The sequence below is a fragment of the Mya arenaria genome, chromosome 3 (genome assembly GCF_026914265.1).
Source record: "Mya arenaria isolate MELC-2E11 chromosome 3, ASM2691426v1".
Taxonomy (NCBI): Eukaryota; Metazoa; Mollusca; class Bivalvia; order Myida; family Myidae; genus Mya; species Mya arenaria.
The window spans coordinates 55,345,043-55,369,534 of NC_069124.1; the positions used below are offsets into that span (position 1 = coordinate 55,345,043).

The 24,492-nt window shown below is 35.6% G+C and overlaps 1 protein-coding gene across 4 annotated transcripts in view; it reads right to left on the reverse strand.

Moving 5' to 3' along the window:
• LOC128225941 (transient receptor potential-gamma protein-like) overlaps positions 1-24,492 on the reverse strand; it is a 92,900-nt gene that overhangs the window by 43,643 nt on the left and 24,765 nt on the right. For 3 of the 4 annotated variants that reach the window (XR_008259675.1, XR_008259674.1, XM_052935833.1), the window contains exons 1-3: positions 18,267-18,398; positions 10,582-11,013; positions 4,176-4,703 (exon numbers count right to left, since the gene is read on the reverse strand). Coding sequence is in view for 2 of the 4 variants with exons in the window: in XM_052935833.1 (XP_052791793.1) it covers positions 4,176-4,703; positions 10,582-10,998 (945 nt within the window). In the remaining 2 variants the exon portion in view is untranslated. Of the gene's footprint in view, positions 1-4,175; positions 4,704-10,581; positions 11,014-18,266; positions 18,399-24,492 lie in introns of those variants that run through there. The other variant, XM_052935834.1, reaches the window with a different exon arrangement.

Genomic DNA, 24,492 nt, shown 5'->3' on the forward strand with positions numbered 1-24,492 from the left:
ATTTTGGGAAATTCAGAGTCTGTCGCATGTACCAGCTACAACAAAGAAGGGTCAAATTGCCTGGCTTAGTTGCTTTATCAAACAATAATAGTTTACTACAACTTTTAAAAGATGTATTTTGGTAATCAAATACTAGATCCAAAGATTAACCAAATATTCAAATATCAATGTTGCCATTCGTTTGCATCCTCAGTATTTAGATATTAATTAATATGTTTAAAATGTAGTCAATTTAGTACACATAAGAGATATTTCACAAAGGAGTCTTATATTAAGTGATCAATAAACCTAGATTATATATTTTCGACATGCAGTTTATAGCTATGGGTTAGCTTTGCTAGTTATGTCTTCCTCCAGACAGGACCCCTATTGATTTTGAGATCAGTAGGTTAAAGTTCAAGGTCATGGTGAGGTTTGCGCTCACGGACTAAAGATCCTTTGGGTCCAGAAACTTCATATTTGATACACTGTTTGTCATGACTAGTAGATGACCCCTATTGATTTTGAGATCAGTAGGTCAAAGGTCAAGGTTGCGGTGCCCTTCAGATGAAAAACAATACGTAGCTGAAAAATGATTTCCGCTCAATAACTTAAGAACACTTGCCTCAAGGAACTTTATACTTGGTATAGGCCAGATAGTGTGACTAGAAGATGACACGATTGAGATCAGTAAAACAAAATGGTTCAGCCATCTATCACATTAATTCTTAATATTCATAGGATCACTGATCTTATGCAGTAGATATTCACTATTGACTACGAATAGGCCAAACTTCAAGGTCACTGTTGGTTTGTCTCCAGTCCAAAAGAACAAATTTCATGTCCATTATTTTTCAGCTAAGACCAGACAAGCGCTTTTTCAAAAAAACAATCTCAGTTTTTCATTTGTATTCAAATTGTCTTGACGTGTATTGTATTGTCAAGGAAGATTTTCCAAAGAAGGGAAATATGTCACAGTGTGTTAGATTCATGTTACCTGAGTTTGTATTTGTTTAAATATGCAAACAATTATTTTGTTGTCTATTATGTTATTATTTCCTCATTCATAATCAATATTTAAAGTTTAATGATTTGAAGAGCATTGTTCACTGGGTGTCAAGGTTCTCTTGGAATAGTTTAGGAATATTACAATGTAGAATCATTTAAGGTAGTGCAGTTCCAACATAAACCATGTCATAGAATACCAGCTGCATGAAGGTACCATATTATACTATATATAGGACGCTGGCATAGATAGGACGCAGGCAAAAAATGTGGTGAACAAGAGCGGTCACAGACAGCTATATTCCACGCCTCATGGGGACAGTTTTTGTAACGAAAGCCAATCAATGGTAAGGGTAGTTTCTCAGGAACATAAGAAATGCATAAAATTAAGAAAGGGCAATAACTCTTTCAAAAAAGGTCAAATTGCAAAAGCCTGACAATATGCACTGTGTCACTATATAGTCATAAACGTAAGAGGAGTTGTGAAGAAACCAATTTAAAAGTAAAATAAAGAAAGGGCAATAACTCTTTCAAAAATGGTTGAATCACGAAAACCCGACAATATGCACTACGTCACTATATAGTCATCAATCTGTAAAAGTTTGGTAGAAATTGCATGAAAAACGTAAGAGGGGTTGTGGAGAAACCTATTTTAAATGTAAAAAAGGGCAATAACTCTTTCAAAAATGGTCGAATCGCGAAAACCCGACAATATGCGCTGCGTAACTATATAGTCATCACTCTGTGAAAGTTTGGTAGAAATTGCATGAAAAACGTAAGAGGGGTTGTGGAGAAAACCAATTTTAAATGTAAAAAGAACGGGCAATAACTCTTTCAAAATTGGCCGAATCGCGAAAGCCCGACAATATGCGCTGCATCAATATAGTCATCAATCTGTGAAAGTTTGGTAGAAATCGCATGAAAAACGTGAGTGGATTTGCGAAGAAACCAATTTTAAATGTAAAATAAGCAAAGGGCAATAACTCTTTCAAAAATGGTCAAATGGCAAAAGGCAGACAATATGCGCTGCTTCACTTTATGATCACCAATCTGTGAAAGTTTGGTAGAAATCACATGAAAAACGTAAGAGGAGTTGTGAAGAAACCAATTTTAAATGTAAAATAAGCAAAGGGCAATAACTCTTTCAAAAATGGTCGAATCAGGAAAACCTGACAATATGCGCTGCTTCACTTTATGATCATCAATCTGTGAAAGTTTGGTAGAAATCACATGAAAAACGTAAGAGGAGTTGTGAAACTACCAATTTTAAATGTAAAATAAGCAAAGGGCAATAACTCTTTCAAAAATGGTCGAATCAGGAAAGCCTGACAATATGCGCTGCTTCACTTTATGATCACCAATCTGTGAAAGTTTGGTAGAAATCACATGAAAAACGTAAGAGGAGTTGTGAAACTACCAATCTTAAATGTAAAATAAGCAAAGGGCATTAACTCTTTCAAAAATGGTCAAATCAGGAAAGCCTGACAATATGCGCTGCTTCACTTTATGATCATCAATCTGTGAAAGTTTGGTAGAAATCACATGAAAAACGTAAGAGGAGTTGTGAAACTACCAATCTTAAATGTAAAATAAGCAAAGGGCATTAACTCTTTCAAAAATGGTCAAATCAGGAAAGCCTGACAATATGCGCTGCTTTACTTTATGATCATCAATCTGTGAAAGTTTAGAAGAAATCGCATGAAAAACATAAGAGGAGTTGCAAAGAAACCAATTTTAAATGTAAAATAAGCAAAGGGCAATAACTCTTTCTAAAATGGTCAAATCAGGAAAGCACCCGACAATATGCACTGCTTTACTTTATGATCATCATTCTGTGAAAGTTTGGTAGAAATCGCATGAAAAACGTAAGAGGAGTTGCGAAGAAACCAATTTTAAATGTAAAATAAACAAAGGGCTACAACTCTTTCAAAAATGGTCAAATTGCAAAAGCCCGTCGATATGTGCTGCTTCACTTTATGATCATCAATCTGTAAAAGTTGGGTAGAAATCGCATGAGAAATGAAAGAGGAGATGCAAAGAAATGAATGTAGGACGGAAGGATGGACGCACACACACAGAAGTCCAGTATCTGCCATATTTGTTTTGACGATTTATTTTTTGGGATCGTGAAAACGGCAAAGATCAATATAACCCAAAAAATTATTAACAGTATTTTATGCTTAAAAGTACAGTTGGTCAAGTGGAGTATAATTGAATTGTACCTTTCTATGCTTGTCAACTTTTGAATTAGCATCTAATAAAAAAATATATACTTCACATAGGTTTATAATAACTTTTTCACTTCCATATTTTGGCCATTTGTATCATTTCATTATGTCAGTTGTATTTATGTGCTTTGCCATTAAAAGAACATCATTCATATATGTATTATATTTGCCATTCTTTGCTCGATAACTGATGGATTATACAAATATATTTCATGCAGTCGCTTTGTCAAGTTGTAACCCCTTGTCATTCAGAACAAGCCCGAGCTAGACCTCTTCTAAAAGTTATTTGAACATGGCGTACCGGTAATAATTTTTGTATCTCACTTTGAATCTGAACTAAATAAGTATGTTTAAACTAACTATTTGCGGGGAGGGCCATTTTCTAACGTTGTTATAACTTGTGGCCAAACCCAATTGTATAATTATATTGTTTTTCGAAATGATTTGTATGATGTGCATATATTATATACAATAATATACGATTAAATTTAAACTATTTAAAATTATAACTACTACAGTAATTTTCCAGCATGCATTAGCTATGGCGGATGGGAATTTGGACATTTTACATAATACCAATATCTTTTATTAAACCCCTTTACTATTTGTAAGCTGTCAATTCTATGCCCTATTTCATATTTGACAAGAAATCCATCCAAGATCCATCCACCAACACACATGTGTCGGGGGGGGGGGGGGGGGGGGGGCCCAATCTTGGATTACTTTTTTCTCACAATTAAATAAGCTAAGAAAATTCTTGAGAAAATCATTCTGGCATTAGTTCATTACTCTGATTGACCCTTGGACATTTCTGTGCAAACTTGTTTACATTACCAGACAAAAAATTTGCCTCTTAGTTTAATTTGATGAATCTAGATAAATATTGATTATATGACAATTTCGTGCAACAAATGGAGTGTTTCAACAAACAGAAACTGACATCACAGATAATGAAAAATCTACCTTTTTCTGTTTGTATTTGATGGCGAGTTTGAGACGACTTAATTTCATTTTGTTGTCGCTGGCCGGTATATTCTGTTCATTCTCTGGACGTGTTGAGTCATGATTTAATATCACTTCAAGCTCTTTAGAGCCTCGTGTTTGTTCAAGCAAATCAACAGCAAATTCTTGACACTTTTTGGCAAGTTTTTCATAGTCTACTTTGAACTCGTTCTCAAGTTTACTTAAACGTTTCAATTCCCAACTGAGTTCAAACGAAGTCAAAATTGGATCTTTGCTAGAAAGGGCTATTAAAGATGGACTGGCCAATGCACGATAAGCGTTAATCCTGGATCGCGAATGGCGTAAACTGTCTTCTGAGCTTTGTGTGACACAATCCTTGCAACTGCATCGCACATCATGAGGTTTGGGAATTCTGAATCCGCGGTCAAGGAGTATTTTGATGATCTCGTAGTTGTCACGGTGAGCAGCGAGGATGATAGGTGTGATATCAGGCGTGAAAGAGCTGGAAGGAGCAGTCTCATGAAGCACCTGAAAAAAAACGTTTAATTTATATTTGATATGTTTATTTCAGTAAAAAAAGAAAAATGCTTTCTAATAGGAATCATCCACTGTCACAGTAGCAGGCTCCCCTAATTCTTTGCAAACAAAAACATTGCTTGATGCATGATTATTTTATAATCATGCTTGTTACCTTCCAGATTAATGTAGAAATCTTAAAGCTGCACTCTCACACATTGACCATTCTGGCATCTTTTTTTATATTTTTGTCTTAGAATGAACCAATCTTTGTGTACATATCTGTAAACCAATGGTATAAGACTGGTGACAAAATATCAGATGAGAGTTTTTAATACTAACGTTCAAAAATTAATGTTTTGTAGTTAAATGCATTACTAACGCTTTAAGAAAAATGAGTTTTTCAGCATAAAATATAACGTAAATATGAAAAAGATTAGATCTTTTGTCAGCAGTCTTATATTCTCAGACATTTATGCAAAAGTTGGCTCACTCTGAGACAAAAAAAAGTTGTCAAACGGTCCATCTGTGAGAGTGCAGCCTTAAGCAACATCAAAATATAAGTGCACAGTCATGCACCTTTCAATGTTTTGTTTGCAAGGGGCGCTCTAGGAGATACTGTCATAAAAGGGACTTCTAAAACTGCCCAGATTCTTCACACCTGCGATTGCCAAGTTCTGGAAGCATCAAACACCTCTGGAAACAATGATGGTTGCAGTGAAGGCTCTGCCATTTTTAATTGCTAACTATAAACTTACAGCAGACACCACAATTCCCTTGTTCATTTATCAAAAGTGAATTTTCTGGCAATCTTCACAGACATCTAAATCCCATCCATCATCAAACATCAATAATGTGCCAAGTGTGGTGTAAAAATGTTAAGAAGTTCAAGAAGTCAGTGTCTGATTTAAGGACCATTTATTATTCTAATTTTTTCTTTGTGCCATGTTAAAAACATCCACCAAGCCTTCAATATTTCATACTGTATTATGCCCTTGAAGGTCACCTCATGTTTTTGCAAAATGTGTTTTTTTGTATGATGAAACAAGAGCTGTCACAGTATGTGACGAATGTCCCCGAATGTGACACTGACCTATGAACAAGGTCAGTACATGAAAAGTCGATCTTGCCTTTACGTGTCAAATACATATGGCAAGTTATTTTAAATTGCCTCTAAACATAAAAGAATACCACCCATACTTGACAACCTACACTGTTATGTCCTTATAAGTAGCATTCCATTGTGAATAAACACTAAGTGTGACCTTGACTTAAGAGGTAGGGACACACGTCTTGCACGCAACAGGTCGTCTTGGTATGTCGAACACATGTTGCAAGTCATTTTAAAATCTGTCCATACAAGGGAAGGTTACAGCCCGGACACGACAACCTATACTCTATGTCCTTATATGCAGCACTCCATTGTGAATAAACACTAAGTGTGACCTTGACCGTAGAGCTAGGGACACGGGTCTTGCACACGACACATTGTCTTGGTATGTGGAACACATGTGGCAAGTTATTTTAAAATTTGTCCATACAAGGGAAAGTCACAGCCCGGACACGACAACCTATACTCTATGTCCTTATATGCAGTACTCCATTATGAATAAACACTTAAGTGTGACCTTGACCTTAGAGGTAGGGACACGGGTCTTGCACGCGACATGTCGCCTTGGTATGTGGAACACATGTGGCAAGTTATTTTAAAATCTGTCCATACAAGGGAAAGTTACAGTCCGGACACGACAACCTATACTCTATGTCCTTAAATGCCGCACTCCATTGTGAATAAACACTAAGTGTGACCTTGACCTCAGAGGTAGGGACACGGGTCTTGCACGCGACATGTCATCTTGGTATGTGGAACACATGTGGCAAGTTATTTTAAAATCTGTCCACACAAGGGAAAGTTACAGACCGGACACGAGTTACTGAGCCGGACACACGGACGGATGGATGGACGGTGCGATTTTAATATGCCCACCTTCGGGGGCATAAAAAGTATGGCAAATCATAAGGAGTGTTCAAACTTATAGATACCAGAAGCTGGAACCCTTCAGTAAATGTTCATATTTGCTCAAATATTGTCTTTAAAGATCATAGTTTTCATTATACCCTTCACACGTCACTTAGATAGGACTTTGTTGTTGTGTGATTGATTATGATTATCATTTGATGTTATTAATGTAAGAAGTAAAAAAAATGCACAACTTTTGTTAAAGTCCTGGTGGCCTTGTGGTTAATTAGGCAGCATTCTAGACTTTACCCGAGTTGGTTCCAAGCCCACTAAAACTAAAATACTTTTTTATACTACATGTATAAATGTATTTTTTCTGCAGTTTTGATATCATAGAGTAAAATAATGATAAAATAAATATTTTCAGATGCATTACCAGACATGTGAACTCTACCAGCAATAGGTAAAATATACCATTTTTGAGACACCTCTACCGCTCTCCTATAGAAATCTACCGCTCTTGAAAAAAAAAAACAGCCTTAAAATTTTATCAACCATGCTAAATAATTTACCCCAATAATCTGTCATTTTTAAGAACATGGTGCAATCATCAACTTGTCAAATCACTTAACACTTCAGCGGAGATAGTTGCTAAGTTACCAGTACTGTACAAAAGACCACTAATCAGCATTCTTTGTTAATTGGCATCCTACTATTCAGCATTTTTTGTTAATCTCAAAAGACACATAATTAACCTGTCAAACCATTATAAAAATAACATTCCCAAAGTGTTATTAATAATCTACAGTATATAAATTTTTAGGACATTTTGGCGCGAAAACTAAGTTAACATACGCAATACTGCAGTCGTCTGAAGTTGCCGTTTCAGACCTGTTTTAGCAGTCTAATTTGATTTATAAGCAGCTCTACTAGTTACACTAGTCAGACGTAATATTCCTTCTATTTCTCAATCAAAAATCAAAAACACCAACATTTGACAAGACCCTGAACCATAATGTATTTTATGCATATTTTCATAAAAATCCAAAAATAGTAACAAGGAATTAGAATTTCTACCATTTTTGAACCCAATCTACCGCTTTGGAGACCTAAATATACCTCTCTGTCATTGCCAGAGGTTTACATGTTTGCATTTAACCAGGAATTTTTGGTCCACAGCAATAATGAGCGAGTAACTTTAAAAAAACATGTTGACCAGGACACATATTAAATGGGCAACAGTTATATTTTAATGAATTGCTATTTTAAGTTCAGAGAATATAAAGCAACATAACATTTCCTTATAAATCATGGGTATATCTTTAAGCCTATAATAAAACATGTTTTTTCTGACAATTTTAGGAATGACAAAAACAGTTCTGGCCACCTGTGATTGCACCTCGGTAACAATGTTTATGTCTGTGACATATGCCTTAAAGATAACACGGTGCCATTATTCAAAACAGAATAGCTTCCATTCAATCATTCCCCAATGTCTAATAACTAAATCCTAGGAGGATAATTTTTTGGTAAAGTAATCTTTTCAGGCCCTCTGATGGAACAACCAGATAGTTTATCAATGCTCAATGAAGTTTCTGCTGATATTGGGCTAAATGGTGCCTGCATTATTTGTCTGTGCATCAAAATTGCAACTTTTACATCCTTCTGCTGTTTCCACAAAGGAATTCAATCAAATTTATCAAGGAATTTAGGGTTAGGAATATCAAATGCCTGTGTACTTCAGGATGACAGAACATAAGGATAAACAAACCAGATTGTTAACTTCTATGTAGAAAAACATTGGCACCAGTTCTGTTTTGTCCATTTTTTTCGTTACTGATAATATTATCCTGTATCAAATTATCGTGATGAAAACTGGTAGCTAAATATTTTTTATGCAGGACAAGGAGTCTGTTTCTTGGGTGGAGATTAGTTATGCAGTGTCTATCATAAGAGGGATAATGTGAATTAGGTTAATAGTAAAAATTGGGCTCAAACCCATGACCTCATGGGTGACAGAAGGACACTTATACAACTAGAATCTGTTTAAGTTAGGACTACCAGACCAATGCATACTGTTGATGTAAAGCAACTGATCAGTGTTGTTGATTTTGTTGGTTTTTGGCCATCTCATGCAAAACAAGCTATTAATCAGTAATGCTCCCCTTCATTATGCCTGTTTACATCTGCTGTAACTCATGGAACTCCTGTGATGGATGAGAAATCACAAATCACTCACAACATTAAGACCAAGTTAAGAATCTGCCAGTCAACCACCACCTGTTGTGATCCAACTTGGTGGACAAACAGAGAAAAACAGAGAGCCTCAGAATTTGAAATTCTCCTGTAGGATCCACAACGATAATCTGATAACGTTGATGCAGAAGCAATTAATGCATTAATGTGCCGTCATTTACAGGGGACATCAATTACGCAAGGTATAAGACAGCTCTCTCCTGCCTACGAATACATCCATAAAAGGAAAATAGATTTCTAACAAAATTACGAGGACAAACTGTTAAAAATACCTGCATTTACGTAGGAGTGAATACGGTCTTACGAATCAGTCCTTCATAATGAACTTCTTAGATGTAGTGTAAGGAAAATGAAAAAAATAGAATAAAACAGACCTTTATCATTGAAGTATTGATAAAGAAACATTACAACGATTCTTGTCAGACTTATGTTATCAAACTTAAGTAGAACAGTTTTTGCTAGGCACTTGGAACGCTTGATAACTGATGTATTGTTATATTTCTTTCAAAGAACAATCATTCGATCCCTGGCAGATTTTTAACACTTTCTCTATGCTTTTGCCATATGCTGTCAGATTTGAATCATACGTGGTATCTGTTATCGAAGTGGAGACTTTGAAGAATGATTTCTGCAAGGGGAATGCATCTATCATGGGACGAATTTCAATATTTTAAAAGAAAATAGTTCTTAGAAAATTGAAATTTTCTCTCAAAATAATCACCATTCAGAGAAATCGACACTTTCCCATTTTTCTAGACCTGCATAGGTTAATAAATATAATAACAGCCTTGCATGGTGTCTGAAAACATATCAATATTAAGTAATAAACGGCACATTAAAAATGACTAAAAATCCCAGAGGATTTATTTTTTATATCTAACACTCCACAGTATGGACAGGGAGTGAAGAAGTCATACATTTTCTGTAATTGAACATGGCAATATGCTCTAGACTTTACATTCGGAGAAACCCTATATAGTCTAGGGACTTTCCTGCCAAAACAGGTTTTGGCTGCCACATTTGATGGCTTTAAATAAGCTTGTTTCATTACAAACTGATGGATTGAACTTCGCCATACAGATCAACAAAATGTGAAATGTGTGTTTGCTTCCAGTCATTGAACTAGTTTCTCTCAGGAAATATGTTTTCATTTCTACCAGAATTGCTCATCTTTCAAACATGCCTGGAAAAAGAACAATGTCTCCTATAGCTTCATAATGGTTCGTCTATATATATATATATATAGGAGAAACTAACGCACCAATTTTTAGCATTAATATTGATGGCACCCACAACCTGAGCTATTTACTCTTCAGCAGGAGTGTGTAATTTCAATCATGAGGGTTCCGCGGATGATGTAACTGTTTTGTTTCATGTTGTAAAGGACGAGATTCAATAAAAAGCATTTGGTATATGTTAATAGTGTTGTAGTTTTACCGCACAGTAGTTACAGAGTTAATGGTACACTAAAACAAAGAAAACACTCTCATAATTGGTAAAAACTCAAAAAGTTACAAGTACCAATTATCCTTTTTTTCTCTCACAGACAATCCTACCTCTTTGTAGAATTATGGTGCATGGTATCATTTTGAATAACATTATGTACCGAATTCATGCAAATATTCCCATGTAATAAACTTTATGGATATCATACGAAATTATACAAGTACTTACCTCCTCTCCCTTAAGGTTGACCTCATGGTTCAGTATGAGCTCCACCGCTTCTACGTTTTCCTCGTTTATGGCATGCAGGAGTGCATCACCGACCTCGATGTTGTGTGACAACAGCAGTTCTATCATTTCGATGTTCTCATTCTCTATTGCGACGAGGAGCGCTGTTCTTCCAAGCGGGTCAACACAGTTAATGTTCAAATTTGAGCAATGACCAATTAAAGACAAGTACTGTCTAGTTGACGGAATATCACCTCGCTCCACCGCGAGTAGGTATTGTTTTTCCTCGTTGGTGAGGTCGATCTCTTTACGAATGACGCCCATGCCAAAGCTATCACCCTCGTTGCCCAGATTGGTTTCGTCCATGGTTCTCGTCACGTTCAAGAGCGATTCCCGATATAGGTAGTAAACCTGGTCCATCCTTTACACCCAGCCCTGGAAATATACAAATTAATTCATTTAGTCTCCAAATACAAGTACAACATGTATAAACTCTATAAATGATATAGTCAGTAGCACAATGTTACAACAAAGATGATAATAATAAACTACAAACTAAATCATTATGATGAAACTATCAGTGCAAAATAAAGATATTAACAAGAGCATCACAAGGAGCAATCGGAACATCTCGGCCATTTTCCACCTTTAACAACCTCGAATGTAAATGGATGGTTTACAATGCCAGAATTTTTTACATTTAACTACATGTACACTGGAATTACATCATATAGTAATTTCAATTATGCAGTTAAACCTTAAGAATTTACTCTGAGGAATATCAATTATTTATGCTATAATACACTTCACTGGGAATCAATTTGAAATTAGTAATACAAAATTACACGTTCAATCACTACAATTGATAAATATTATCATTACCATTTTTAAGAACTACTTCTACTAATGCATCAGCATACATCTGAGGTTGTTTTCGATGGAAAATAGCTTAGATTTTCCAGTTGCACAAGGAGGGGCACTGAATAAATTCTCACATAATCATGGGGCGTAACTCAGCAATTAATTAAGCCAAATTTAGATCATTAAACCCTTGTCTTGGTTTTGACATTAAAGGGACTAGACACCAGATGGTCCCAAATTGGCGCATAGAGTAATTCCTCAAAACAAGCCTTATGTTGTCAATGCAAACTAGTATGAGGCTAATAATACATCATTTTACATGATTAAAAGAATATTTGCCACAATCCTGTAACTCATCTGAGTTTCCCTGTTTAAAAATGGCACATAATGGTTTCCCAGTTTAAATCATATCTGTTTTTGAGTACAGCTAAATATACCAGCGCTATTGTTAAACTTACTGGGATTTACGTGTTAGACAATTAACCCCAAGTTTTGATTTGGAAAAATATGCAAAAACTGCAAAAGATGCATGTGTCCTAAGCAACGTATTAAATCAGTAATTACGATTCATTGCATTGTACACAACGATGTGATCAAATTTTATGTAAATTTTTGACAATTTTCTTTTTTTCTTGCAATTGTTTCATCTGGTGTCTAGTCTCTTTAAAACACTGTAGCATCTAACACCTTATGCATGTTCTGTTTTAGAAAGGTTATCAAGATGCATGGTCTCTTCAATTACTGGTTTTCTGTGTAGTTCTTAAGTTCATAAACTGATTTTATCAATATTCATCAAAAGACAGGGAAACTTAATTAATTTTGAATAAGCCTCTGAAGATGCATTGCATGATATCGCCATGATGAAAGATGGTTTCATGTCAGGGTATGTGTTTAAATGAGAAATAAACAGCCAAAAAAATATTCACAGCAATTTTAAGCCGTTTCAAAAGCGCAGATGATTTCCGAGTAGATAGAGACATTACTCAACAATTATTAGCCAGATTAATGGCAATTGTTTTACAATTGTTAACATGCTAATGGAGGGTACACACATCCCTAGTGCACCCCTACTATGCACTTGCTCTTAAAACAAATGACCGGGTGGTGGTGTTAGTTATAGTTTATACTCCGGGTCCCGGCGTGAGCACATTGAAGGGTCCCAGAGTGACAGTTCAACCACCGCACACCTATCCTTGGCAGACTATCTGGCAGTTAACAAGCACTACATGCCTTCACCTCTGCAAGGAACTCAGACAACTTCTGTACATGCCAGGGGCAGTCGTACAGTGCGAATGGTTGTAGAAAGGATTTCATAACCAATCACAACAGAAGTGAACCTGGGTTGTTCGATTCACAGGTCAACGCTCAACCGATTGAGCTAACCGGGCGGTCAAATGACCATCCTTGCACTGAAGTGTTATTACAAAGGCAGTACAGTTTTGCATTAAACAAGCAATTTCTTCAATGTTGATGTCATCGCAATTTGTTTTACTTTGAACAGAAAAACGCAACAAAAACTCTATGAGTTAAAAGTTTATGTCATTAATCTTCACGAAGTATACATCATAAATAAAAAAATACTTCATTTAATGAGTTTTACTGGTACATATATAGCAATCTTTTTTTTATTCACTGCAAGAAGCTAGACTCTAAATGTCTTAAAATTTAACTATTGCATCATCGTCATTAATAAGCATCAGAGCTAAGTGCTCCTTTTAACAATGTTTTTATGTTAGCAAATTGAACAAAACTTTTAGAGACACATTTCATTGTTTGTCTAATAAACAAAATCCCTGAATTGTCTACTATTACTAATGGTTTCATCCTTAATTAGGTTGCCATGACTACAAATTAAGGATTTCTATGAATATCATACAGCTGAGTTGGTTGCAATGAATTTAATGCCAGAATGGATGGTCAATAAATGTTTTAATGGTGACTGAACAGTTTCCTCTTTTGCAATAAATTAAACTGATGTATAAAATAATTTTATTTGTTTTTTGCCCCCAGCATTACCATTTAATGATGATAATGCACCAGTCAATTGTAACCACGCCCCCCCCCCCCCCCCCCCCCCCCCAGGTCCAGGGAACAGCAGGGACTTTGACTTTCGGTCCAGCCAAGCCCGGGTAAAATCCCCATCTTGCGGGAATGAACTGTTGGTAAATCCCCGCCAAATGTCCTGCACCCCAGGGACCCAAAGGTAAGGCCCATTCTCTGCTATTTTTGGTGCGAAGTCCAAACCACCCCATTCACTGAGCACTACGGGGCCACACAAAAGGTAAAAACACGGCCCTTTTCCCCCAGCTATCCCCAGTATACCCCCAGACCTGGTAGTAGAACTTGTATATTCATTTATGCAACACTCCATATTGATTAACCTTTAAGTGTGACCTTGACCTTCATGGCTGGGAAGTTGGTCTTGCAAGCAATACGTCAACAGTTGTGTGTGCATGACATCTGTGACAGGTTATTTCGAATTGCACATTGCATAACAAAGTTATAACTTGGAAAAGAGAATGGTAGGAAGTATGTATGGATGGACCTCCACTCAGCCATGTTGATATGCCCAGAGCATTTTTCATTTCTGTATTCTATTCAAAACTTTTCTTAGAAAGGGCACACATACTATAACAGTAACGAAAGAACTTCACATATCCGTAGCTCACTCACATGTCACCGAATTTTAACCCTCAATTTTTAAGATCAGGTTTTGAAAAATTTTCAAATTGAATCTGTATACTATAATGGGTTGACTGTCATTCAAACATGCAGTGGTTGGGAGGCCAAAGATGTTCCAGGGAAGGCGTAGCAGATTTTGGGAGGCCATAGCAGTTTTGGGAAAGCCATAGCATGCAGTTCTGACTGTTTTGTATTGTTTTCATGACAACTGCTTATCCCAAAACACATATACATTATACCATTATAATAATTCCTGATTTTAGCATTGATTTGTTATTTAATACAGTTTTGAAAATAAAGAAAGGATGATCAAAGATGAATGCTCTCAGGTTTTGCTAAAAGGCAAATTAAGCTTGCTAAAATTAAGTTTCCATTATATCTTTAAAATAACAGTGATTACATAGTATTCATAACACCATTACAGCAGGATCACCCTCATCATTACCATGCTTTACTGTTGCAATTATACAGAATTAATTTTACTTATTGTGGGTATATCACGGTTGGGTGTTTGCAGGGTATGATTTTTCCGTATGAAGTAGCCATGGTCAGTGTATCATGCACCTCTTTCAGACTGCATCTCTATTTTGTTTTCCTTAAAGAAATTATACACATGTTTCAAATATATATAAAGTCCATATTGACTTTGTTCTAGAAGAAATGTATACTGAATTTCTTTTCGTGTCAGTAAATTTCAAGGAAATTAGTCTGTCTGGCTTCAGAAACTATGCCTCCTACATTTTAGTACAACGGCATTATACAAACTGTATCATTTAAACAATGTAAATATAAGCATAAATGGGATGAATTGATCCATTAAAATACAGTAATGGAAACAATACTAAAAGCTATACAAGCAATTTTCACTGACAATCAGATATTCACTTGTGGAACTTGGGCAACTTCAAACAGATACATTTTCTACAACAAAAGCAAACTTGATTTAATTGGCGGCAATTTATGAATCATAAATATTTGCTAATTTTATTTGGTTCCTTTAAGGAAATCTAATTATCATGGCAGAGTATCTGAGGAAGATTCCACGAAAAGGCTCAGTAATTTAGTTTGTAACTTATTATTCACATGGATGACTTGTTCCAGGGTCACTCAGGTTAAATACATGTAGATGAGGCTCAGAATAAGCAATTTTTTATCATTTTGATACTTTGGACATTGTTGTCAATAAAATCACTTATCCTTTCTATGGTGAGGCAATGAGAACATCATATAACTCATCGTCTGATACCCCCCCCCCCCCCCACCGATACACAATACGGTATGCTTCGTTGTGTACTGTGGGCAAAAATCTTGTAATCATGAATAACATATGAGGCAGTTTCATTGGTTCTGCAAAGTACCAGGTGATTTAAGGTTGAAAAATATTTTGGCGATTGCCAGAGTTAAACCGGGTTCACCTGCTTAGTACAAAAGTATTTGGCAGTAGACAAGACCACACTGCCACGGAGGCTACTGACTTTGTATGGCTATGAACAATATTTGTGTGTAACATGTGAATTCATTGGAAAAAGAGTTGTCTCTCCTAACTCATGCATATTCATTAAAACTAGATTTTGTCAGTCAATTGTCCCACGGTATGTATGAAGTGTAACAGAAGAAAGTACTGTGGTTGCCGACGATACATATAACTGTCAATATTTCCCTTGTCCCAAGCTTTAAATTTCAAATGCCCCCAGTATGTACTGTCATAATCAAATCTGCTAATGGATATCCAATCAAATTGCAGAGCGTAGTGCTACATGACGTAAGTGAAGTACAGAGTAATAAGCAAGTGGTCAAATCCGGCAGCACCCCTATAGACTTAAGTGCACAAGTGTCCTATTCCAAAAATGTATATTGTATAAAAAGTTTCATAATCGAAACTTCTAAACAAGAGCACCGCATGTGGATGCCCATGTTCTTTCCTGTTTTGCCATCCTTTGATCAAGCCAGTTATGGTCCTTGCTACACAGTTATGTATTTTTACTGTAAAATGTGTTTCAGATGAATTTTTAACATTTGTAAGTAATGACCAAAATTGAAAAAGTGTCGCTGACAACACCACCAAAGCTTTAACAGACTAAAGGACAATAACCATATTTTACAATACGTAAGTCAGTTATCACAAGGTAAGAAAGTCATTCTAACAGGATACATAGGTCCTATTAACAATATACACAATTCATTTAAACGAGATATTTAGCCGATTTAACGAGATAAATAAGTCATTTAAACGAGTTCCAAAATTGATTTTACGAGTCAATAGGTTGATCCGTTAAACAAGATTCATAAGTCATTTTGACGAAATACAACTGGTTATTTACTTATGGAATGCAAATTTCACTTAGTAAGTGGTAACATGAATCTTATCTAGTTAACCAGTTAAATATAGTATGTTACATACTAGATGGAATTCGCAAATCATAACTGGATAACCAGTTACAGCTAGAAGCCAAAAATGCATTTATCTAGATAAGTGGTAACATGAATCTTATCTAGTTTACCAATTATAATGTTACTTATTTAGTGGAATTTGCAAACTATAACTAGTAATTCTGTTAGTGTTGTAAGTACAGCTAGAAAATGTAACAGATGGCAGTTCTGGGCACTTAATATAAAGGCTATTTTTAGTCTTATAATATTCATCTTACCGAAAAAGTTTCGCGAATATTAACTAGATAGCTAGATAATTATTGCAAAAAATTAAGTGGTTAACATGAATTTAATTTCGCAAACGTTAACAGCTAGGTTATCTTACAGCAGTAGTATGCCACCATAGGATACAGTTTCAAAGACAACCAACTTTTATGTAGAGAATTATCAGTTGTTATGTCTTATCCAGGGAATTGAGTAAAAGAAGTTTACCTTTCTAAATACTGTATATCAGTGTGTGTATACCACTGATAAATTACGTCATATATGCTACGTTGGAAGGCATCATTTTGCTTCAAATAAACTTAAATCAAAAATAACTTTTACTACACCATTTTAATTAAAACAAAGGGCAGTCTATGACACTTAAATAGCCCCGCTTTCGTTTATTACTGAAGTTTGATAAGGTGATTAGTTTCATCAAACACTTCAACAAACCTGTTTCCAAAATAATGTTTTGACAGTGCTCCGTCAGACGGCCCTATTGTGAAAAGGTTTGACGAAGTGTTTTAAGAAACTAAACTCTCAATCAATTTCTGGTAAAAGACCGAAGGTGGATCTCCGTAAGCGTCATAGAGTGCAATGTGTTTCATTTAAAATGGTGAAAAAATAGTGAAGTTATCTCTGTTTAAAGTCTTCATTCGAAGCAAAATATTGCCTTCTGATGTAGCATTAATGACGCAATTTATCACGTGGTATACACACACTGTATAATTTATGTGCTCCTTTAATATAATGGTGCTCAGATGTCCTTAACAATGATGTAGGACAATGATGAAGTAAAGTCAATATTTTTTTTTGGTTGGGGTACACCAATTCATTGAAGTCAAAAATAGCAAATAACATTTATTATTTATCCATTTGAGTATTCATAACAATCAATAAACATTGTAAGACAAATGAGTTGTTCAGTTTGTTGCAAGCTGTCACATAAACCTAACAGGATAACAAGTGATCATGTACAATAATGTACACATTTCATTGAAGGTATAGAAACACCTCCAAAACTGAGAGTTTCAGGATGGAACCACACTACATGATTGGGCTGACCTGAGGGCTTAGCTCTGGACCCACTAGGGAGCCTTAAAGCAGCCCCTTAAATCAGAGGTGGAATAATTCACGATTGAGATTTTGAGTCTAAGATAAATTATCACCTCTGGTGACAGTCTATCAGAAGAATTGTTGCCTTCATCGGAATTGAAAGTAAATGCGTTGAATACCTAAAGAAGCGCACCAGTAGTGTAAATATACTGAAATTTGGCATCAGCTGTAATTTTATGTTTAGCTTTTTCCGAATTTGATTTGTTTGCCTGTTCTTAATTTAAACTGAATGACTTTTTACAAAAATAAAATAAAAAGTGCAATATACAGTATAAACAATAAGGGAATGATGTGAGCTCAAAGAATTATAGATCCTATAAATTCAACTTAGCTCTTGATCATGAAGAGAAATCATCGGGGGTGAAAATAAAAAAAAATAAAAAAATAACGCTTACCAAAACCGTCCTCCTGTGCAAGGTAATTTTGTATTGAAACTGTCAAACATTTTCAGGAAGTCAAGAGTGATCGACAAACACTTCGGAGAAAACAATTTCAGTTTCCATCTGAGTTTAATTTTTTTTTATTTTAGCTTTTACATAACTTTATATAATAATGTTGGTTTTAATTCAACATATTTGACTCACTGGAAAAAACAACACACTAATTAAAACACTAATCCAAATTTTGAAATGTGGAAATATTTAATTTTTTTAATAACACACTACATATTAAAAAAAATCAATTGTATTTTATCAACAAGTTTAACTGCAAATCCGTGAAAGTCATGTGAATCACTATTTCCATCTTTTATAGACATTTCTCACATCTTGTCTTAGGCTTATTATTGCAATAATTATGAAACTTCTAAATGTCACCACAGTATAAGAAGATCACACATAGAAGCCTGATTTCATTATGATGATAAAAGCGCCATATCCAGCGATTTGCTGAAAATAAAGCTTGTGGCTTAGAGAGTGGATGATTTTGCTGAGAATCAATATCTATTAAAGCAGAGAACTGTTAAAGGAATTCAACACTTCTATATTATCTTAAAAGCATTCAAAAAAGAGGGCAAACTCCCACTTCCACTGGTTTCAACTTTACTCTAATAGCCTTCATCAGGTGCATTAAGAATTTACATACCATTACTATAGTGAAACGTAAATTCGACATCATAAAAATTATGACTTCATGTTGTTGACAGCCAGATAAAGTCATGCTAAAATCTGTGTAAAGAGTTTCTAGATATCAAAAGTGGGCATGAATACTTAAATAGGCCTCAGTGCATTGTGGCGACTTTCTACATTGATTAAAAGCATAATAGCGAAGTTGTAAAACATTGCTGTTACGGGTACATTCAAACCTGGTCGGACAGTCAAACCTGGTCGGATGGTCAAACCTGGTCGCACAGTCAAACCTGGTCATACGGTCAGCTGTATTAATCGGTAACCTGTATTATCCAGCCACTCAAAATTCCTCCCATATATTTTTACAAAAAAAAAAGAGGTCAATTGTCTATCGCGGCTGTGGTCACTTATATTTGATCCCATGAAGCCATTTTAGCACTAATTAACGGCCACTAATCCCTGTCACTGACAGACGGTGATAATCAACTCACATGTGTTTTCCAATACACAGCTGGAAAAATACGACAGCTTCGGAAATTTGGCGTCATCCAATCAGAATTCTTATTGACTACATCATTGTCCTACATCATTGTCAAGGACCTACTGGTGACAGTTAGACAAATCGCAAGTGTTTGACTCTGGAAAAACGTGTTGAGTGTGTAAAATTATTAGAAGACTGTTGTATATTAAACACTGGTTTTAAGCCAATTGAAATGACGGATTTCTTTGAAGAGAGAACTAGATGTGTTTGTATTCATGGACAATTAGTCGTTAACTGAATTTAAAACAAGAGGGCCATGATGGCCCTGTATCGCTCACCTGTAGCTTTGCTAAATACTTGACCTAGCTTATGTTAAGATGATCATTCTGACCAAGTTTCATTAAGATTAGGCTAAAATTGTGACCTCTATTGTGTTCACAAGGTTTTTTTACTATCTGACCTAGTGACCTAGTTATTGACCGCGGATGACCCAATGTGGAACTTGACCTAGATTTTATAAAGATGATCAGTCTGACCAAGTTTCATAAAGATTAGGCTAAAATTGTGACCTCTATTGTGTTCATAAGGTTTTTCTAATATCTGACCTAGTGACCTAGTTATTGACTGCGGATGACCCAATATCGAACATGACCCAGATTTTATAGAGATGATCATTCTGACCAAGTTGCATTAACATTAGGCTAAAATTGTGACCTCTATTGTGTTCACAAGGTTTTTCTACTAATTGACCTATTGACCTAGTTATTGACGGTAAATGACCCAATATCGAACTTGACCTAGATTTTATAGAGATGATCATTCTGACCAAGTTACATTTAGATTAGGCTTAAGTTGTGACCTCTATTGTGTTCACAAGGTTTTTATACTAATTGACCTAGTGACCTAGTTATTAACCGCGAATGACCCAATATCGAACTTGACCTATATTTTTCTAGAGATGATCATTCTGACCAAGTTGAATTGAGTTAAGCCTAAAATTGTGACCTCTATTGTGTTCACAAGGTTTTTCTACTAATTGACCTAGTGACCTAGTTTTTGACCTGGGTTGACCCAATATCGAACTTGACCTAGCTTATGTTAAGATGATCATTCTGACCAAGTTTCATTAAGATAAGGCTAAAATTGTGACCTCTATTTTGTTCACAAGGTTTTTCTAATAATTGACCTAGTGACCTAGTTATTGACTGCGTATGACCCAATATCGAACTTGACCCAGATTTTATAGAGATGATCATTCTGACCAAGTTGCATTAAGATTAGCCTAAAATTGTGACCTCTATTGTGTTCACAAGGTTTTTGTACTAATTGACCTAGTTACCTAGTTATTGACCGCAGATGACCCAATATCGAACTTGACCCAGATTTTATAGAGATGATCATTCTGACCAAGTTGCATTGAGATTAGGCTAAAATTGTGACCTCTATTGTGTTCACAAGGTTTTTGTACTAATTGACCTAGTGACCTAGTAATTGACCGTGAATGACCCAATATCAAACTAGACCTACATTTTATAGCGATGATCATTCTGACCAAGTTGCATTGAGATTAGGCTAAAATTGTGACCTCTATTGTGTTCACAAGGTTTTTCTACTAATTGACCTAGTGACCTAGTTATTGACCGCGGATGACCCAATATCGAACTTGACCTAAATTTTATAGAGATGATCATTCTGACCAAGTTTCATAAAGATTAGGTCAAAATTGTGACCTCTGTTGTGTTCACAAGGTTTTTCTAATAATTGACCTAGTGACCTAGTTATTGACTGCGGATGACCCAATATCGAACATGACCCAGATTTTATAGAGATGATCATTCTGACCAAGTTGCATTAACATTAGGCTAAAATTGTGACCTCTATTGTGTTCACAAGGTTTTTCTTCTAATTGACCTATTGACCTAGTTATTGACGGTAAATGACCCAATATCGAACTTGACCTAGATTTTATAGAGATGATCATTCTGACCAAGTTGCATTGAGATTAGGCTTAAGTTGTGACCTCTATTGTGTTCACAAGGTTTTTATACTAATTGACCTAGTGACCTAGTTATTGACCGCGAATGACCCAATATCGAACTTGACCTATATTTTTCTAGAGATGATCATTCTGACCAAGTTTCATTAAGATAAGGCTAAAATTGTGACCTCTATTTTGTTCACAAGGTTTTTCTAATAATTGACCTAGTGACCTAGTTATTGACTGCATATGACCCAATATCGAACATGACCCAGATTTTATAGAGATGATCATTCTGACCAAGTTGCATTAAGATTAGCCTAAAATTGTGACCTCTATTGTGTTCACAAGGTTTTTGTACTAATTGACCTAGTGACCTAGTTATTGACCGCGGATGACCCAATATCGAACTTGACCTAGATTTTATAGAGATGATCATTCTGACCAAGTTGCATTGAGATTAGGATAAAATTGTGACCTCTATTGTGTTCACAAGGTTTTTGTACTAATTGACCTAGTGACCTAGTTATTGACCGTGAATAACCCAATATCACACTTGACCTACATTTTACAGCGATGATCATTCTGACCAATTTGCATTGAGATTAGGCTAAAATTGTGACCTCTATTGTGTTCACAAGGCTTTTCTATTAATTGACCTAGTGACCTAGTTATTGACCGCGAATGACCCAATATCGAACTTGACCTATATTTTTCTAGAGATGATCATTCTGACCAAGTTTCATTAAGATAAGGCTAAAATTGTGACCTCTATTTTGTTCACAAGGTTTTTCTAATAATTGACCTAGTGACCTAGTTATTGACTGCATATGACCCAATATCGAACTTGACCCAGATTTTATAGAGATGATCATTCTGACCAATTTGCATTAAGATTAGCCTAAAATTGTGACCTCTATTGTGTTCACAAGGTTTTTGTACTAATTGACCTAGTGACCTAGTTATTGACCTCAAATGACCCAATATCGAACTTGACCTATATTTTTCTAGAGATGATCATTCTGACCAAGTTTCATTAAGATAAGGCTAAAATTGTGACCTCTATTTTGTTCACAAGGTTTTTCTAATAATTGACCTAGTGACCTAGTTATTGACTGCATATGACCCAATATCGAACTTGACCCAGATTTTATAGAGATGATCATTCTGACCAAGTTGCATTAAGATTAGCCTAAAATTGTGACCTCTATTGTGTTCACAAGGTTTTTGTACTAATTGACCTAGTGACCTAGTTATTGACCGCGGATGACCCAATATCGAACTTGACCTAGATTTTATAGAGATGATCATTCTGACCAAGTTGCATTGAGATTAGGCTAAAATTGTGACCTCTAATGTGTTCACAAGGTATTTCTACTAATTGACCTACTGACCTAGTTTTTGACCCCAGATGACCCAATATCGAACTTGACCTAGATTTCATAGATAATCAGTCTGACCAAGTTTCATAAAGATTAGGTCAAAATTGTGACCTCTGTTGTGTTCACAAGGTTTATCTAATAATTGACCTAGTGACCTAGTTATTGACTGCGTATGACCCAATATCGAACTTGACCTAGATTTTATAGAGATGATTATTCTGACCAACTTGCATTGAGATTAGGCTAAAATTGTGACCTCTATTGTGTTCACAAGGTTTTTGTACTAATTGACCTAGTGACCTAGTTGTTGACCGCGGATGACCCAATATCGAACTTGACCTACATTTTATAGAGATGATCATTCTGACCAAGTTGCATTGAGATTAGGCTAAAATTGTGACCTCTATTGTGTTCACAAGGTTTTTCTACTAATTGACCTAGTGACCTAGTTTTTGACCGCGAATGACCCAATATGGAACTTGACCTAGCTTATGTTAAGATGATCATTCTGACCAAGTTTCATTAAGATAAGGCTAAAATTGTGACCTCTATTTTGTTCACAAGGTTTTTCTAATAATTGACCTAGTGACCTAGTTATTGACTGCGTATGACCCAATATCGAACTTGACCCAGATTTTATAGAGATGATCATTCTGACCAAGTTGTATTAAGATTAGCCTAAAATTGTGACCTCTATTGTGTTCACAAGGTTTTTCTACTAATTGACCTAGTGACCTAGTTATTGACCGCGGATGACCCAATATCGAACTTGACCTAGATTTTATAGAGATGATCATTCTGACCAAGTTGCATTGAGATTAGGCTATATTGTGACCTCTATTGTGTTCACAAGGTTTTTGTACTAATTGACCTAGTGACCTAGTTATTGACCGTGAATGACCCAATATCAAACTTGACCTACATTTTACAGCGATGATCATTCTGACCAATTTGCATTGAGATTAGGCTAAAATTGTGACCTCTATTGTGTTCACAAGGTTTTTCTACTAATTGACCTAGTTATTGACCGCGGATGACCCAATATCGAACTTGACCTAGATTTTATAGAGATGGTCATTCTGACCAAGTTGCATTGAGATTAGGCTAAAATTGTGACCTCTGTTGTGTTCACAAGGTATTTCTACTAATTGACCTACTGACCTAGTTTTTGACCCCAGATGACCCAATATCGAACTTGACCTAGATTTCATAGAGATGATCAGTCTGACCAAGTTTCATAAAGATTAGGTCAAAATTGTGACCTCTGTTGTGTTCACAAGGTTTTTCTAATAATTGACCTAGTGACCTAGTTATTGACTGCCGATGACCCAATATCGAACTTGACCTAGATTTTATAGAGATGATTATTCTGACCAAGTTGCATTGAGATTAGGCTAAAATTGTGACCTCTATTGTGTTCACAAGGTTTTTGTACTAATTGACCTAGTGACCTAGTTGTTGACCGCGGATGACCCAATATCGAACTTGACCTACATTTTATAGAGATGATCATTCTGACCAAGTTACATTGAGATTAGGCTAAAATTGTGACCTCTATTGTGTTCACAAGGTTTTTCTACTAATTGACCTAGTGACCTAATTATTGACCGCGGATGACCCAATATCGAACTTGACCTAGATTTTATAGAGATGACCATTCTGACCAAGTTGCATTGAGATTAGGCTAAAATTGTGACCTCTATTGTGTTCACA